This window comes from Lathamus discolor, chromosome Z (assembly GCF_037157495.1).
Source record: "Lathamus discolor isolate bLatDis1 chromosome Z, bLatDis1.hap1, whole genome shotgun sequence".
Lineage (NCBI taxonomy): Eukaryota > Metazoa > Chordata > Aves > Psittaciformes > Psittacidae > Lathamus > Lathamus discolor.
The window spans coordinates 24,405,059-24,423,060 of NC_088909.1; the positions used below are offsets into that span (position 1 = coordinate 24,405,059).

General features: G+C 53.0%; 1 protein-coding gene across 1 annotated transcript in view; it reads left to right on the forward strand.

Annotated features, from left to right (window-relative positions):
* LOC136005865 (hydrocephalus-inducing protein-like) overlaps positions 1 to 18,002 on the forward strand; it is a gene marked incomplete at its 5' end in the record, with an annotated part of 57,974 nt that overhangs the window by 14,032 nt on the left and 25,940 nt on the right. Inside the window, 13 exons of the mRNA XM_065663758.1 lie at positions 943 to 1,077; positions 1,627 to 1,826; positions 2,679 to 2,803; positions 4,261 to 4,466; positions 8,209 to 8,308; positions 9,423 to 9,541; positions 9,910 to 10,128; positions 11,552 to 11,612; positions 12,989 to 13,224; positions 13,807 to 13,907; positions 15,180 to 15,315; positions 15,774 to 15,938; positions 17,306 to 17,458. Of these exons, the coding sequence (XP_065519830.1) occupies positions 943 to 1,077; positions 1,627 to 1,826; positions 2,679 to 2,803; positions 4,261 to 4,466; positions 8,209 to 8,308; positions 9,423 to 9,541; positions 9,910 to 10,128; positions 11,552 to 11,612; positions 12,989 to 13,224; positions 13,807 to 13,907; positions 15,180 to 15,315; positions 15,774 to 15,938; positions 17,306 to 17,458 (1,956 nt within the window). The remainder of the gene's footprint in view (positions 1 to 942; positions 1,078 to 1,626; positions 1,827 to 2,678; positions 2,804 to 4,260; positions 4,467 to 8,208; positions 8,309 to 9,422; positions 9,542 to 9,909; positions 10,129 to 11,551; positions 11,613 to 12,988; positions 13,225 to 13,806; positions 13,908 to 15,179; positions 15,316 to 15,773; positions 15,939 to 17,305; positions 17,459 to 18,002) is intronic.

Consider the following 18,002-nt stretch of genomic DNA (forward strand, 5'->3'; position numbering starts at 1 on the left):
GAACGTGTGGCTGCAGTGGGAAATGGGCTCCTGGAGCTTGCTGCCCCAGGGCATTGGTGGGAGCAAAGGGTGTTTAGAGCGTCCAGGGCTGCCTTGGCCATGGGTCACCAGGCTTGGGTCAGGGGTGCAGAATGAGCCTCCATTTTTTCCAAGGCTCGTCGTGTTCATCAGTGGAGCTGCCTGCCATTCAAAGTCTCCTTGTTATGCTTTCTGAGATGAGATTGGGTGCTGGGGCGTTGCTGCCTGTGTGCTAGAGAATGTCTGTTTGCTGTCTCCGTGCCTGTGGTATCCATCGTAGAGGCACGTTGGGTGTTCTCATCTCTGCACCAGCCTTTGCTTGTATTACGGATCTCCCTTGCTGCTTTGCAGCCCCCTTTAAATTCTCTTAGCCATCTGCTTCTTCCTGGGGTTGTTCTTTTGTCTTCCTGCGCTCGTCCTTTTGCTCTTGAGGTAAGCTTTTATTCTCAGGAAGCCCAGAGTGTCTGTGGTCTGCTTCTCTTGCTGGTCCACCGCCATGACTAGCACCGCAGCTTGACCACCCCGCTCCACCCTGGTGTGTCAGAAGTGACTTCCTTCCCTCCCCGTATAACGCACGCTGGTTTGCCTTCAGATAATACATTCCCCCTCCAGAGGTATGACTGCATGGATGCGTGCAGGCAGAAGCAAGCATGTTCTTTGGGCTTGTTGAATACGCAGGTGACTTGAGGTACTGCATCTCCTTCCTGCTGCCTTCAGAGCAGGGCGTGTTGTTCCTACTGTCTCTGTGCTGCAGCTGTGTAGCTCAGCAGAAGGGATTCAAGTCCACCCTCGTGTGTTACGTGCGTGTAGCTTCAGAGCTAAAAGTGTTTTGGAAAGGTGGTAAGGAAGGATGTCACATGGCCTGTCCTGGTCCCTTCTCATGTTTCCACAAGCGACAAAATCCTACTTGTGTCTTCCCTGCAGGTTCCTCGTCTGCTGAACGTCATCCTGGGGAATTCTCCTTACTTCGAGTTGATCAGCCCGAGTAATGAGGACTATAAGGTAGCACCGGGCATGTCTTCAACCTACCGCATCCTTTTCAGACCTGATGAGGACAAGGTGAGAGTGGAGGTCCCGAGAGATGGCGCCTTGAGGGGAAGGTGAACCTGCAGGGCTGGGTTCCAAAGCAGGCATGTGGTGTGGGTTTTGAAGAAGTGGCCTGCGTTCAGTGGAGTTGCACTGGATCTAGACCTGGGGGAGACTCTTTCCTGGGGGTGAAGGTTGTGCTCCCATAGGCTGGAGGCTCTTGCCTGTTTCAGGCTGTTTTCCCCTTCAGTGGTGGAATATTTAACGTAACGTCTGTTGGCTTCAGGGCTGAGAGTCTGCTGCCTGTGCATGGCCTTTTCCTCATCTTCTGTTTGCTGCTTAAATGTAGTTCAATACTCTGGCCTACCCTCGGGCAGCATGCCTGTAGAAACTAAAGAGGATCTGCCCCATGGTCCCTGGCTGCCCCTGCTTGTGAAATAATCTGTAATGAAAGGCCATGAAGGTAAAAAGTGCATGTCCATTGCCGAATGCTACTGTGAGAGTCACAGAAACCAGCAGCTCTTCTTCTGCCATGGGCATGGTGCTAAAGGCACTGTGCTGAGATTGTTTCTCTCCCTGCAGGATTATTTCGACGAGCTTATCATCATCACAGAGAGGGAGAAGTTCTTTGTGCCTATCCGAGCCATAGGTGCCCGAGCCAGCCTGGACTTCCCTGAGCAGCTGAACTTCTCCGAGTGTCCAGTCAGGTTCAGCACCCAGAAAACTCTGCTGGTGCGCAACGTGGGGAAGCGGGAGGCTTGCTACAGCATCACCACTCTGAGGTAAAGGAGCTCATCCCTTGCGCAAAACGCTGTTGCGTGGTCATGGGCTTGTAAACTGTGAGAAAAAGGAGGCAGAGCATCTGAGGTGCTGGAGATGGGCAGGACACGTGGGGTTTGCCATTGCTTGCAGTGTTTTGAGAAAGCTCTGCAAGCAAGTTTTACACTGCAGTGGTGTCTCCAACGCAGCATCTTGCAGGTCTGATGCTGTTGGGTTGGAAGAGGCAAGGTAGGAAGGCAGCTTGACTGCTGAAGAAGGTGCTGTGTGGCAGAGGACAGTTCGAGGGGCTCAGGTCACGGATCCCAAACACAGCCTCAAGAAACAGGCAAGCAATGAGCTGGTGAGAGGCACCACCACAGTAAATACCCAGTGAAGTCTAGCATCTATTTGCAAGGCGCTTGCCAACTACTCTACTGGGTAATAGAGCGTGTGTTGAGAGCTCCTTGACAAGGGTTTTAAGAGTTCCCGAACTTCGGCAATGAACTATTTCAGTTCCAAGTTGCAATAAAGAAATGGGAAGCATTAGGAAAGTTTTAAGTGAACTACACAAAAAAGCAGAATTCTGAGTAACTGGATTGCACGTGTGCAGAGGTGAAGAGCTGAGAACTGAGAACTGGGTGCAGAGTGTGGGGGGCTGGGGTCGTGGTATACCGCGGGATCTTCTGAGGTCTGGTTCTCTTTCAGCAGGGAGAGTCACCCGCTCCATTTCTGATCCTGGATGTTCTGGTTTTCTTGTACCGACTGTGGTTTGCTTGCTCCTTGCTTGCACAAGTGAGCTGAAGCGAACTAGACTGCAAACTTAACGGAGGGCCCGGATCTCCCATACAGTCCTGATCTCTCTCTTTGTGTTGCAGCCCTTTCTCTGTGGATCCCTCCATTGGGACTCTTGGCGTTGGAGAAGCGATGGAAGTCACGGTGGAATTCCACCCACCAAAGACCGGTGTTTATACGAGTCCGATGATCGTTCACTATGACACAGGTAAGCGCGTGGTGCACCCTCCGTGTGTCCTTCGAATCAGAGCGGTGTCTGCGCTGTCTGTCATCATCTGGTGGCTTCATTGTCCTGTTGAATCCCTTCTGCAAGGTTCCTTCACGCTGAGTAGAGCAAAGCTCCCCTGCTGGCTGCCAGATATTCCTGTGCTGGAATATTTCAGCCTGTAACAAGGCAGGCAGATCTTCCTGCGCACGGTGCACCGGGGGCGATGGCGAATATTCTGGGTGCTCCATTGCAGAAGAACTCACAGCAGGGAGCCTGACTGAAAAGGAGATGGCTTTTAACGTGCAAGAGAGCTCTCTGAAGAGCCTGCAACCTGTCCCCTAGAGCTCTCCTGACGGGTCTTTGCTTTTCATCCCGATCTGTTGTGTTACAGTTCCTGGGAAGGCCTTTGAGGTAGAGACCCTCTTCTTGTGATGTGCTGCATGGGTACAGTTGGTGCTGTGCTGAGAGCTGGGCCATGCTGAGGACTTGTGACCAGGAGGAGCAGTAACTGTGGCAGCGGTAGCCATTAGGGTGCTCTGAGCTTTGCTGTAGCCTGGGAATGATTCTGTAGAAACCGCCTTGTTAGCAGCAGTTCTTTAGTGGTGAGGTTTATGAGCAAGCTGCTGCTAGGGCTGGCTGGAGTCAGTAATGTGAGGGTGCAATGATGTCTGAAGGTAGGTCGTGAACACCACCTTGGAGAAACACTTTGAAATGGCTGTGCTGCTGTGCGTGTTGCTCTGGTGCTGGAAGTAAGTCTCCAGCCTTCCAGAGGACACTTACCCTAGTGAAGGGACTCACTTCTCCGGTGGTGAAGTGGTAACAGCAGCACGTTTGACAAGGAAGAATGTGCGGGCAGTGGTGAGGCACCTGGCTGTGACCGTAGCAGGAGCCAAAGAAGGAGTTGGCAGATGGATCCGAGGGCCCAGTAGCAGCCTGTTGAGTGCAGAGCTCAGCACAGAAGCTGCTCTGTAGTTTCCATTGTTGTTTCTGCCCTTCTCCATTGCATTTCAAATGCTCCCGCTTGGGTTCTGAGATCAGAGCTATGCCCAATATTTCAGGACCAGGAGATGAGGATGACACGACACTGGGGGCATCTCCTGCCTGCAGGAGACCCTGGGCAAGGCATGGCTGAGGTGGCGCTCCTCAGCGTCCCTGAGTGACTTGGATGTAGAATTCCCTGTGACCTGAGTGGGATGGCAGCCCAAAGGGCACCCGGGCACATCTGAAAAGATACATCTCCACGAACGACCCCCAAAATAAGGTGCCTAAGGTGGTGCCAGGACATCCTCATGCTGTAGCATGTGCAGCTGTCAGGATATGCTAAGTGTCCTGATCCGGGGAACTGCTTATGCAGCTCAAAACTGCAGCTCTTTCTTCTGTTGCCTGCAGATTGCTCTATTCCTTGTACTTCCGTCAGCAAGTGAGATGAGGCGAGACTTGCTTTTGCTTTGTTCCAGGTGAAGATGTTCACAAAAGCCTTTGTGGAACAGCTGTAAATGTCAACATCAGGCTTGACAAGAGCTCCTTGACAGTTGAGAAGACTTCTGTCACGCTGTCAAAGCTAAGATCCCTGGTCATCCACAATCAGAGTGCCATCACGGCCCACTTCCAGTGGAAGCGTTTTGTTGATCAGGAAGAGGAGGAGCGGCAGAAGCTGAGGTTTGTTTGAGAGATTCGTCTCAGAAAAATAGATGCCCCAGGGGAAAACTAACACATGGTCTCAGAGGGCTGTTGGGGCTTTTGAACGGATTAGGGCACGTAAACCCATGCACAGCGTGGAGCTTAACCCTTGCCATTGCAGTCCCAGCCGTGCTACAGCTGAGGATGATGTTTTGGGGAGAGAAGGTTGAGTGCAATCACTGGATTGCCTGAGAGGGCAAACTCACGTTTGGGAGCGGCAAACTATTGAGTTCAGAGATCCGTGCACTACGGAGGGTCCATGAGGCTGAGGAAGGTGTCAGCACTCGGTACCTGGGACTGCACTGAGCAGTAGCCCTGAAGAGCTGCATGTGGCACAGCTACTGTGATACTCTAGCAGTTTCTTCTTTGATAAGCTGGCAGGCTCCTTTTCCAGTCACAGGCAGGGTAGAGTGCTTGGTTGGCCCAGAAGGTGGAGGCCGTCCTGCCGTAGGCTGGGGAATTGCCTTTCAGTGTCCTGGTTTCTGGCCCAACGAGGTGTTTCTCCCCTTCCTCATAGGCTGGGCAGATGTGGAGGGCTCTGCGGGGAAGGGAGGGCAGCCAGGACTTGGAAGTGCTTTTGGGCTTCAGCAACCTGTGTCGTCGTGGTGGTGAGAGATGGGGCAGGTTCTTCCAAGGGTGTCTCTGGCAAAGCTTTGAAATTGCCATTTCAGGCAGCAGAGAAACACTCACAGCCTGGGGGGATGAACTGGAAATGACACTTTAAAGCTTATGTGACTTGGGCAATCCTTGTGCGACTTCTCAGGCTCAGATGGGTGCAGATATACAGGAGTTAGTCTGAACCCAGAGCTGATCAGGAAACTGCCTTGAACTGCAGCACTTTTCAAGGGCTTTGAGCACATCAAGTTCAGCGTAATTAGGTCAGAAATGCCTCAAAGGCCAGAACTAGTTTTCCACTGTTGTCTGTTTTTAATGACACAGTGTGTGAGTTCTGTGCAAACGCACTGAGTTAAAAGAAAATCTCGTGAGCTTGCCTTGATTCTTCCCTGGACCATTTCTTTAGCATCTCTCCCCACCTGCCTGTCTCGGACTGGACCCTGGGTGATCCTCTGTCCCCTCAGAAGCCACCAGCTTTCCCCAGAGTTCACTTCAACCTGATTTTTTACGTATGAGACTTGCTGTCGTGCCAGTCTCTGTCCTTGACTCTGAGCACGACGCTTGGTTCCTCCTTACTCGTAGTTTTGGAGATGGTCCAAGGTCACCGTCCTGCTGTCAGAGAAGCTTTTGAGATCTCAGAGGAGAGAGGGCCTTTTCCTGAGAGGAGGCAGTGCAGGAGCCTGTGTTGGGATGTGACCCCAAAAGACATGGCCCATTAGAAGGTGTCCCTCCTGCAGCGCTTTTGGGGATGTGATTCTGGCCTGCTGACGGAGCTTGAGTTGAGGGCTGCTCATGCCAGTGTGTGGAAGCCCTCCTCATGCACAGCATGTGCGCGAGGCTCAGTGTGTGTGCAGCAAGTAACGTCCTTGCCTGTTTCCCTTCTCTTTGCGTTTGGATTTAGCTGGGTGATGATCGTTCACACGGCATTGCCTCGATTTGCTGCACGTGGAGCTTTCCCCTGGTCCCCCAGTGCTGTCACCCGCTGGTTCTTCATGGCCAGGGGACTGGAGCGTGAAGCGGGGACAGCAGTGTGCCAGCAAGGAGCAACCGCTCTGCAGCAGGGCTCCCCTTTCATCTCCCGCTTGTGATCTTTAAACACTAGAATGATTTCTGCTGCAGCCGCCAATAAAGGGAGAGGTTAAGTGCATCACAGCTCTGCAGTGGAGGCCAAAACGAGGGAAAAGATGAGGTGGTTCAAGATTCCACGTAGGGTTTGCATTCAGAGATGCTGGTCCTGACTTCTTTACTAGGTGATGCTGGGCAGAGTGCCTTCGTCTCTTGGCACCTCTGTTTTCATGCTCAGAAACCCATTTGTGTCACTGAAGTGATGGGATGCCCAAATCCGTTGCTTTGCTTTGGAAGTGCACCGGGATCCTCTGGTGGAAGGCAGTGCAGATACTGTCTCCTCACCCCTGTGGGTGCAAAAGGGAAGGGGAAAAGTGTGATGCTGGTAACGAGCAGCTGAAAGCCAGTTGCTTCTCCCCTCCCAATGCAGGAGGCTTTTTCTTGAGGGCTGCCAGCTTTAAGAAACCTCTTGTTAGCTCGTCAGTGAGGAGTAAAACTCCTTGCTGTGCTGGGAAGAACGGCAGTAATGGGATCCATGTGGGAGCCTGTGTCTCAGGGTCAGCCCTGTGCTGAGCTGCTGCTCTTCCTCGCCGAGTGCTTTGCTGCTCGTGCACTGACACGACAGGCTTTGCAAATCTGCTGCTTATTCAATTGTCTGCTTGGTTCGTCTCTCCCATGGCACAGGCTGCAGAGGCTGGAAGAGGACAAGCTGGTTGATGTTCCTACGGAGCACGGGCTGGTCCCCCCTCTCAGAGAACACCCTTCCCTTCCCATCTGCAGCTCCCAGAACCAGGGGACAGAGGTGCAGGGAGGCTCCATGCCTTTCTGCAGTGATATTTTCACCATTGTGCCCATGGTAAGTGATGGCTGAGAACCTCCCTTCCTGCTGCTCCTCCTCCTTCTCATCTCTGAAGGAGGTCCCTTGGCAGATCCCACATCAGCTGCTTGATGTGCCAAGAGAGGAGACATCCGGTTTCTGGTGAGGCTAGGGGCACTTGTTGCAAAAAGCATTTCTGAACAGCGGCAAGAGCCGACCCCAGGCTGGGCTCTGCTGCAAGGGCTGTGAATTAAGGGCACGTCATGAGTGTCCTCACAGTGTTCAGAGGTATCAGTTATTCTCCGTAAGGACACATTCCCACGTAGCGCGCGGGGGTGAAGAAAGGACACTGGTGCACTGTTAGTTCACATACTGACCTGCAGAATGCAATGGTCCTGGGTGGAAAGGAGGCCAAATTGAGCCCAAGCACAGCAATCCCTTCCTAAAACCTGGATTTATACCACGTCTGAGTCTCCCTTCCAGTGTCGTCTGTGAGCCTGGACACGAGGCTGGCAGGTTTAAACGGGCTTTTTGAGTTCTACTGCAGATAGGTAGAGAAAACTGCTCACTTTCCTGGTGATGCCAGCAAAAACCCCATGGCCTTCAATCAGCCAGAGCCTGCCTTCTGAGTATTTGCATGGTCTTGAGATGAAGAATGGCTGCTGTCTGAGCAGCGCAGCATTCCTTCTCATCTTGGAGTAAACCCTGGAATAATCCCAACCTCTTCTTTCTTTTACAGTGGGTGAAAGTAGTTTATTTTTTCTATTTTGTTTTCCGAGGAAGGGGCTGCTATTCTCTTCTTGGTTGCTCCTGCAGCCCATGTAAGGCTGAGAGGTGCCTTTCCTTAAACCAGTTGCAGGAAGTGAGAGCCTATAGAAACCAGGGATGCCTCCTGAAATGTGTGGCAGGGCTTCCTGGGACTGAGCACCAGTGCCAGGATCCTCTGCGAGAGCAGCAGAGAGTTGCAGAAACTGGTAGCGTGGCCCAGACTTAAATCCGCGAGCAAGAGCTCAGTCTCTTCTGAGGGGAACAAAATGCCCCTTCCGGGTGCCAGTAAAGGCGAGGGACTTTGGAAGCTGCTGCTTCCAAGCTCTCCTGTAAATCCTGTTGGCAAGCGTTGCTTGCTCCTTGCTCTTTGCTGATGCTCTAAATAAAGGCTTCCAGGGCTGCAGTGGAAACAAGAATGTGATGTTTGAAGATAAATGGTTTGCTGTCACTTCTGTTTCAGGAGGGAGATGTCTTGCCCAATTCTTCCCTTGAAATCAATGTGATCTTTAAGCCCAAAGAAGCCAGAGTCTACCAAGAGACAGTCTACTGTGACATCTCAGGTACAGCTCTTTCCTCCTGCTCCTGTTCCCACAGAGGAGGTAGAAACACTCTTCCAGCCCACTCGGACCTCATGTAGTTCTGGAGGGCTCAACAGGGCAGTGCTGGCACACGCCGCTGTCCCCATGGTTCCCGGTGGTCTCCGGTCGGAGGCCAGGGCTCAGGATGCCTGGCTCTGCCTTCCTGATCCCAGAAGTGACCAAGCAGTGAAGGAATAAGCTTTCCCGCCATGGCTTTGCCAGCATTTGCAACACAGCTTTAGTGAAGGAGCACCAGGCCCCTGTAGACCAGTTACCTCCAAGATGAGTCTTTGTGGCGTGGCTCTCTCCTCCTTCTCGTGCTGCTCACTTTGTGTGCAGAGTAGGCTGGGATGGCAGTGAGAGCTCATCCAAAATTTGAGCCAGGATTCAGGCACCTTAGGCTGCTTCAGTGGCTGAGAGCAGCCTTCAGACTGAAGATCTTGTGCTCTGTCATCTCTAGCAAATGTAAGGGAAAGGACCCACCTTGGAGTTTAGCTGTAAGCCTTGAGGTCTCGGTTGCCTTTGCACCAAGGGATGTGCACGTTAGCAGTACATTTATGGCTTATGTGATCTGCTCAGTGGGAAGGCTGGTTTCCCATGACTGGAGAGAGAGCCTTCATCGGGGACTGGAGAGATAAGACAAGGGCTGATGGGTTCGAGCTTAAACAGGGGAGATTTAGTTTAGATATACAGAAGAAATTCTTTCCTGTGAGAGTGGTGAGGCACTGGAAGAGGCTGCCCAAGGAAGCTGCTCCACCCGTGGCAATGTTCAAGTTCAGGCTGGACGGGACTTGAAGCAAACTGCTCTAGTGGAAGGTGTCCCTGTCCATGGCAAGGGGTTGGAACTGGGTGATCTTAAGGTCCTTTCCAACGCAAACCATTCTGTGGTTCTCTGAGACACCAGCCCAGGGGGTTGGTTAGAAATGAGAAAGCAGCCCCAAGGCGCATGTCCTGAGGGACGAGATGGGTCCCGTATCTTCTCCTGGAGCATCTAGAGCTGGTTCCATCCAGCCCAGGGACCGGCAGCAGCACTGAGACAACCTGGAAAGTGCCGCGTAGCAGAGGAAATTGCACTCACAGAGATTTCCCTCCACAGGCTGTGAGACCAGGCTGCCCCTGTGCATCAGCGGGGAAGGCGTCGGGCCCCAGGTCCAACTCAGCTGTGACCAGCTGAGCATCGGGGAGGTGACTGTTGGCTCAAGCCACAGCTACAGGGTGAGCAGGACGGGGCGCAGGGCATGGGGTGGATCCGGATGGCTCCCGGGCAGCAGCGAGCCTCGTGGAGCTGTGGGATGGGTCTGAATCAACTTGGTGGTGCTGAGCAGGCGCTTGGCACTGCAGGTCAAGTGGAGTGCTCTGTGTCAGGGGAATAAGCCCAGAGTGGCTCTGTTTGTGTGAAGTTATCCCTGCTTTGCATGGAAAAAAACCTCGAGGCAGTACTCGTCCTGTTGTATTTGGCAGCAGCGCTCAGCATCTTCTGCCTTTTACAGATGTTAATTGCTAAACTAGAAAAGAAGTGAGCCTTCTGTAAGCAAAGAGGATTCCTCATGTATTTCCATGTTGCCTTCTCGCTGCTGCTGCAGGTGTTCCTGCTCAACAGAGGAGTTACTGAGACTCCCTTCAGCGTGGTCCCTCCGGAGAGAGCTCTGGGCTCCTGCTTCACCTTTGGCCCCCGGGAGGGCATGCTTTTGCCTTTTGATCATCAGGCCATCTGGATCTCCTTCAATGCCAGTGTCGTGGGGCAGTTCACAGAGGAATTCCAGTTCAATGTGAAGGGATCCCCTGAGCCTCTGACGCTGACTGTGAGGTGAGGAGGGTTCTAAGAGCTTGGCGGCCACATCTGTAGCTCTCTCTGGGTAGTCATCTCCCACCTACCTCATTGAGAAAGAAAAGGCTTGTCTGAGGTCTTGATCTTGGCTCTCATCCTGGCATCCCCACACTAGGAGCCCACACTAACCTTGACTCCAGTTTGATGCTGACTCCTTGCGACCGCAGCAGCAAGTGAAGTGGAATTGTCAGCAAGAGGGAGCCATGGAATAGGTTGGGTTGAACACACCATTTGCTGTGGTCCTTGATTTTGAGCTGAGAGGCAGAGCTGGCATTGGTTGGCATCAACCATGAAATAAATTAATGGGTGTTGTGCAGCTTCACGTGGTGATTCAGGTGGATGTTGGTGAGTCCTGGAGTTTGGAGCCTTCAAGTCTGCTGAATTTAAGGGCAGGTGAGGAGATGCGGTGTGTTCAGGTTCCGTTATGCCTGCAACTACTTGAAAGGAGGATGGAGCCAGGAGGTGGCTGGTCTCTTCTCCCAAGTAACAAGGGAAAGGACGAGAGGAAACGGCCTCAGTTTGTGCAGGGCAGATTTAGACTTGATGTTAGGAACAGTTTCTCCCCGAAAGGGTGGTCAGGCATTAGAAGAGACTGCCCCGGGCAGTGGTGGAGTCACCATCCCTGGAAGTGTTCCCAAACCGTGTAGACGAGGCCCTTAGTGACACGGATTAGTGGTGGGCTTGGCAGCGCTGGGGTGACAGTTGGACTTGATGATCTTAAAGGTCTTTTCCAGCGTAGATGATTTGACGATTCTGTGTTGGGTGGTTTAAGACGTGTTGCTCTTGGATGGGTCAGCTGGTGCCCTGGTGGTTGGCTGATGTTTTCCTCCAAGATTCAACTGTCCGCTCTGTTGAGCTGTTGCGGCTCTTGTCAAGGGATGTCTGGGGCTCCCCCGGCTTCGTGTCTCAAATTCCTGCCCCCATAACGATTGCGTGGATCAAGATCTTCTGAGCAAGGTGTTCCTGTACTCCATGGGAAGAGCGGTTCCAGCTAAGAAATGCCAAAGCAGGAAAGCTGTGGCTGGGAAGGGTAGTTACATTGAGTGTGCTTTACTGGGGACACCCCTGTGTCCAACACATTACAGATGGGGAAACTGAGGCACGCAGCCATCACTTGTTTGGTGTCCTTCCTCAGGCCATCAACAACCTGGGGGCATACCCTGCATGACACTGTGCCCCAAGCCCCACAAGCAGCTATGGGCTGCTGACCGCTTTGCTTTGGCTGCCTCCCGTCCACCTGGATGCTGTGCTGAGCATGAGGGTGAGGGCTTGATGTGAAACCCCCTGAGGTTCTCAGGCTGGCTTTTACCCACCGGAACGGTAAGGAAAGCTGAAGGCTTTGCAGTTCTCTTTAACCGAGGCCATGTCTCCTCTGCCTTTGTCCTCACAGTGGCTGTGTCACTGGGCCGGCGTTTCATTTCAATGTATCGTCCCTCCGCTTCGGTGAAGTCTCCTTTGGTGAGTGTGCCCTGGGCTTGGGCTGCAGGGTGGGAGGTCTGAGCCTTACCCAGATGGAGCACTTGTCCAGGACAGCATTGTCACTTATGTTCCTCCATAGCCGCCTTCAGCATGTCAAAACCAGGACTGCCAGCTGCTGGGCAGTATTTTGCCATCATGAGATCAAACAGAACCAGACAGAATGGCACAGAGCCAATTGAATGGTTCAAATAGAACGGAAGGAGTAGAAAGTCAGTGTTCTCTGGTGTCCCTCACAGTCAGTCCAGCCCCAATCTGCCATTCCTCAGCAACAGAATGACTGTGAAAGTCTTTCTTGTCCGCGGCCAACTGGAGAAGGGAGTTGAAGGCAAGTTGTAGGTGCCCTGGGTGAATTTTGCTGTTGTGAGGCAAGGGCACCATTTACCCACCTGACCATTAGCGTGAGAAATCAATTAGTGCTGTGAGGCCAACTCGTTGTCAGCTCCCAGGTAACATGGCCAAGCAGTAGCTCCGCATTGGGCGCCCATGTCTTCAGACATGGGCTCCTCCTTCCCCACCAAAAGCCCAGCTCTGCTGACAGAGCTGGCGGCTGTGCACCCAGAGCTTCTCCACTGAGATGCAGATTCTGGTTCTCCACCTCAGTCTCGCAAAGGACTTCTCACTGAGATGGTCTCAAGTTTAAATGTGAACTCAACCCCCCAGATCAGCTGCGATTGTGTCAGTGGCTTCCATTATGGAAAGCAAGTACCAAAGCTGAAGCCATGTCAGCCTTTGTGGGGTAATGAAAGGCGGTGTGCAGCATGGCCGTTTGTCCCCACTCCTTCGGGAGGGTGAGACACAGGTCCTGCTTGTTCTTGAGCAAGCATCAGGTTTGCCTCCAGTGAAGTGGGCCGTGAGCTGCCACAGGCTCAGTCTCGATTGTCCCAAACCAGGAGATGCACCGAGGTTCCTGTCTGGAGAAACTGCTTCAGAGTGCTCTGCATCATGCTGTGGCTGCCAATTTCATCTTTCCTTTCCTTTCCTGGATCATCTCTTTGATGACAACATACTGCTTTTATCTCTCGAAAACTGTGGGAGTGTTTGTGGAGTTCACAGGGACTTTTCTGGACTGACTTTTGAGAGTAAATGTTCTGGATGCACCGTCATGGTTGAGAAGGAATTGGTGCTGGTCTGGGGGAGGTGAGAGCTCCTCACAGTTAGAGACACTTGTGTCAGAGTGGCATTTCTGTGTGACAAGCGTAAAAGGGACCGTAATTGACGACGACTTCCCCACAGAGCTTCTCAATCAGCTGTAATTGCCATTGAAAGGAGGCAAACTCCAAGCGCAGTTTTATCACCGCAGGATGTCCACCCCAGGAGTCACGGGATAATAAACTCCTGTTGTGTCCTTTTCCCAGGCTTTCCTCGCACCCTGTGCTGCCGCCTCACTAACACTTCCTCGGTGCCCTTCAACTTCAACCTTCGCATTCCTGGGGACGGCTCGGGAGCACCCAGCGTGACCAGTTTTGCTCAGGTGTCAGACAGCACTGGTCCGTCGTGGAGAAAGCGAGCCCCAGGTGCCAAGAAGCCAGCTGAATTTACTATCAGGCCCTGCACAGGGACCATCTGCGCCAAGGGACACTTGGATATCCAGGTACGCGAAGAGTCCAGCCCTGTGTGCTTCAGAGGTGGAGCTGGAGCTTCGGTGGCATTGAGGGGGCTTTAGCACTGCTGGCTCTGAGCATCCTGCGAGTAAGAGTTGGGCACTAGTGTTGGGCTCTACATCTGCCCTGGCAACGCAAAGCGCATTCAGTAATTCAGGTATTGTCCAAAGACTTCTGTTACTGCCAGAGACTGTGCTCTACACATGAACCAGCAGAAGAATTAAAGGCAAACATCACAGAATCCTAGCCTGTTTTGGGTTGGAAGGGACCTTACAGCTCATCCAGTTCCAGCCCCCTGCCATGGGCAGGGACACCTTCCACCAGACGAGGCTGCTCCAAGCCACATCCAAACTGGCCCTGAACACCGCCAGGGATGGGGCAGCCGCAGCTTCTCTGGGCAACCGGTGCCAGGGCCTCAGCCCCCGCACAAGGAAGAACTTCTTCCTGATACCTCATCTTCCTCATATCTACTAAATCCTCCCTTTCCTTGCTGTGGAAGGAGATGTGGAGGGCACTGCATATGGCCGATGGGTTTTGGGAGTGATGAAGTATTTGATGCTCTTGTCTTCCAGGTCACCCTGTGCTCCAACACCGTGAAGAGATACAAGCTGGCCCTGGTGGTTGATGTGGATGGTGTTGGCAGAGAGGTGTTATCACTGCCCGTCAGAGCCAGGTACCAACGCTTCCCTTGCAGCCCCTCTTCTTTCCCTATGCATCTGCCAGAAGCAAGTGGTGCTGCCTTGCGTAGAGCTGGCTGGCTCCAGCTCCAAACGAGGAGCATTGCTCAATGAGCTAGTTCTGCCCAGCTAGACAGGAGAACAGCAGCGCATGGAAAGCAGTCCATGATGAGCAGCACTTGTGCTCAGCCACAGGCACGGCCCAGGGCCTTCTCCTACAGGAAACTGTGATTATATTCCTTATCGGCCTGCTCTGGGGGCTTGAGGTGTAATGTTTCCAAAGGGCCGCCTCTCCTCCTTCCTGCAAGTGTTGGACTTGTGCTGGGTTGTGGCCAGAATCCAGGACTGGTTTGGGCCACAGCAAGCAGCTGCTGCAAGCTGTTGTCTGCCTCAGTGAAGGAGGGGCCGTGCAGACGGGCAAGGGGCTTAGGGCAGGACTGGTGAGGGAAAAGTAAAGGCGAGATCTTGTGACAGACAAAGTAGTCCTTGGTGTGGAAGGTGAGCTCAGGTTTTTGTGCTTCCGTCTGGCTCTGCTGAGCATTGATGTTCTCGGAGTTAAGCTCAAAGTTGTTCTTGCTTCAGCCACATTCAGGCCTGTTGTGCTGCGGTGGGCGTCAGTTCAACGGCAAGAGGGATGCATTTCACCGGTGCTGTTCCCTCTCCCGGGCAGAGTTGTGCAGTCAGTGCCTGGGCTGCAGTTGTGTAGAACAAGTGCAAATGGGAGCAGCTGGCGTGCGGACCCGTGGGGAAAGGAGCAAGGCAGCCACAGGGCCTGGGAGAGGGTTATCGCTCACGGCGCAGGGCAGGTGGTGGCCTGCACCCTGCGTTGCTGGGGTAAAGGGCTGGATTTCAGGCAGGGACACAGCGGTGTTTTCCCTGAGACACTGGAGTCTGGTGTTCCTGGAGCCTTGGCGAGCGCTGCTCCTCGGTGGGAAAGCTCCCTCAGAGCTCACACCTCGCTGGGGCCATTGAGAGGGTCCTTGCGAGCCTCCTGGGGCAAAGGAGGGGCAAAGCTGACCTGGGACAGGGCACCGTGCTCTGCCTGGGCACTGAGCAGCTTTTGTGATGCTGAGACTCAGGGTCTGCCCCTCTTTTGCAAGAGGTTGTTGGGTAAAAAGAAGTTGAAGGCTGTTTCTCACTGTAGGCGTATCAAATGTCTATTTGACGATGACAAATGGGTCGTGCTCCATTTGGTGCTCATTGAGAAGTAAACAAGTAAGCAACGCTGTGTCAGAATCTAATTCCCTTTTGCTCATCTCTCTGCCTAGATGTGTAATTCCCCCGCTGCGAGTGCTCCACCCGGCTCTGACCTTTGGACGATGTTCTCTCAAAGTCCCTTACCAGCAGATGCTGACCCTTGTGAACGACAGCAACCTTCCAGGCTGCTACTGGGCTCTTCCTCAGGTTTGGCATCGCATCCGCCTCCTGCCTCCAATGTCACCTAGGGGTTTGTTAGGGAAAAAACGGGTTTGGTTAAGATGTTGCTGGTTTGTATTCAACCCTAAAGGTTTGCTGGGAACAGGAAGCTACCTGAATATCAACTCCAGGAAGCAGCTTAAACTCTCCAGGAAGCAGATTATATTCAAGTCTTCGGGATGCTTTCAATGCGGGAGAACTTGTAGGGTTGTGAAAAGCTGCTGCAAGGAGGCTGCCAGCACGGGACGGGGGGTTGTGGAGGCAGCAGCTGTTGGCCCCCCTCGGGATGCTGAACCCATACATGTCTTGCATCTTGAGTTGTGCCTTTCTGCTTTCTCCTAGGCATTTTTAGACACGTGTGTGAGTTGGCGTTGTGGTAGATGTTAAAGAGTTGAAAGTTTCCTCAAAGGTCAGTCTGAAGCCGTGTTTGGTTCTGTCCCTTATAGGAGAACAAGGATGCTGCTGCTGTGTGGTACTCCAGCCCTGAGCCCCGTGGGATTATCCAGCCTCAGAGCTTGGTGGAGATCCCGTTCACACTGGAAGTCCAGGTGACGGGAAAGCAGGACACCGTTGCTCGTGTTGCGGTGTTTGGGAGTAAAGAATCCCCACTGGTGAGTGCTGGGGCAGACGTGTGCCTTTGTGCCTCTCATCTTGGTGGGATGTAGAGCGTACAGGGGTTCTTCCAGGGAAAATGATCTATGGCTGTTGTCTACAAGGAAAGAAGGCATTCGTGGCATAAGCAACACTAATGCCTGGAGAAGACATGGGACTGAGTGACCCTGTGCCCGGTCAATCCATCCTCAAGGCGCTGCGCTCGTGCTCGGCTGCTGCTCGCAGCCCGCAAATGCTGGTCAAAACCTGGCTGGGTGTTGCCTGCACAAATGGGAGTTTCTGGGTGTCATTTCCTCTAGGTCTGCCTTATGGCTTGAGTGCAGCTTCGGGAGCTGGTAGCCACATCCAAGCTGGCCTTGAACAGAGCCACGGATGGGGCAGCTATAGCTCCTCTGGGCAGCCTGTGCCAGCCATAGCTCCTCTTGTCAACCTGTGCCAGAGCCTCACCACCCCTCACAGGGAAGAGCTTCTTCCCAGGATCCCATATTGATCACCACCCCCCCCGTCAATTTAGAGCCGTCCTTCCCTGTTCTGTCCCCGCAGGCCCTTATCCAAAGCCCCTCTCAAGGTTTCTTGTTGGCCCCTTTAGGCACTGGAAGGTGCTTTAAGGTCTCCCCAGAGCCCTCCCTTCTTCAGGCTCTACAAGCCTGGTTAAGGCTTGGGGTGTTTGGAGCTGGGGAAATCCCGCCAGACTGGATAAATTCTCATTGGTTTTAGTGATGTGAGAAGGGGGTTTAGCAAAAGGATCCACATTCCTCCTCCGCTAGTTTGTGCCCCTTCTGCAGGAACAAACTTTTGGGTCTCAGGCTGTCAGCAGAAAAAAATACTGCTCGAATGATGCAATTAATAATGAATGTCTTGGTGCAATAAAGAAGTAATACCAGGAATGCACACAAGCACAAATGAGAGGCAACTAACTTGCATGATCTCTGCTGAGAAGAGCTTTGCTTCCAGCCTCTACTGGTTTTCACGGGAGAAGCTTTGGGAAGGTTGAAGAAGTTCCTGTGCAGTGTGGCTGTGCAGCCGCAGCAGTCAGGGAGGGTGGTTTATGGCATGATGGAGCAGTACAAGGAGCAGGCGTAGGCACAGAGTAGCGGAAGGAGAGCTGACAGCATGGAGGAGGTGTGAAAAGCATGCGTGGGAGATGGGGGTTCTGTATCCCCTCATAATGGGATCTTGTGGCTTTCAGATCCGCAGGGACCACTCCAGGTGCCACCTTTGCTCCAGCCTTCCTGTTTCAGCCTCATAACCCTGACAGCTTCAAACAGTCAGAATTCCCTCAGCCTACGAGCCCCCTTAGAGCTGTCCAGTCATTCTAAACCTTCCCTGTTGTTTTTTTCTCTTTCCTGCCTGCCTCCTGGAGCAGGAAATCCATTTATTGAGCACTGGAGAAGGACCAGTTGTCCACGTGCACCCAAGTGAGATAAATTTTGGCAGCATCCAAGTTCTACAAGATGCTTCCCGGACCCTTCACCTCTCCAATCAGTCTGTCATCCCCGCATCCTTCTCGGCAAAGATGGTAAGTGTCGCTGGGGCTGTTTTCCAGAGCAAGTGAGTGGCCCATAGCAGCCTGTGACTGGAGCACTTATTTCTATGCAACATTTCCACGTCACTGAGATGTGTCTGAGAGAGAAAGCCAGATGTTCCATCCGAGTGCAGCAAGAGGAGCCTGGCTCCGGGGGCACTTGTAGTTGGGGCACCCGTCAGTAAAACAGAGTTTGCAGAGATGTTTGAGCAGAAAGGAGTTCATTTCTGCAAGTTCTCCCTTTATTTTGTGGAAGGCGTTTAGCTGTGAGAGTCTTTGTTTTTGGAACTGAGAGGTCTGTCCTCAAGGCGCTTAGGGTGAAGTGGGTTTCACACCTCCTCGGGGGTCAAACCAGCTGGGTTGTTGCCCAGAAGCAGACTTGTAAGGGTTGTGTACCTGCAGAGCCTGTGTGCTCTGTAACATTGTAGAGCATGTGGCTGCAGAAAGAGGCTGTTTAATTCCTGGAGGCGGCAGGGTGGAACAGGCTGCGGAGCAGAAGGAGGTTGTGGGGTCTTCTGACAGGGGCTGATGCAGCCAG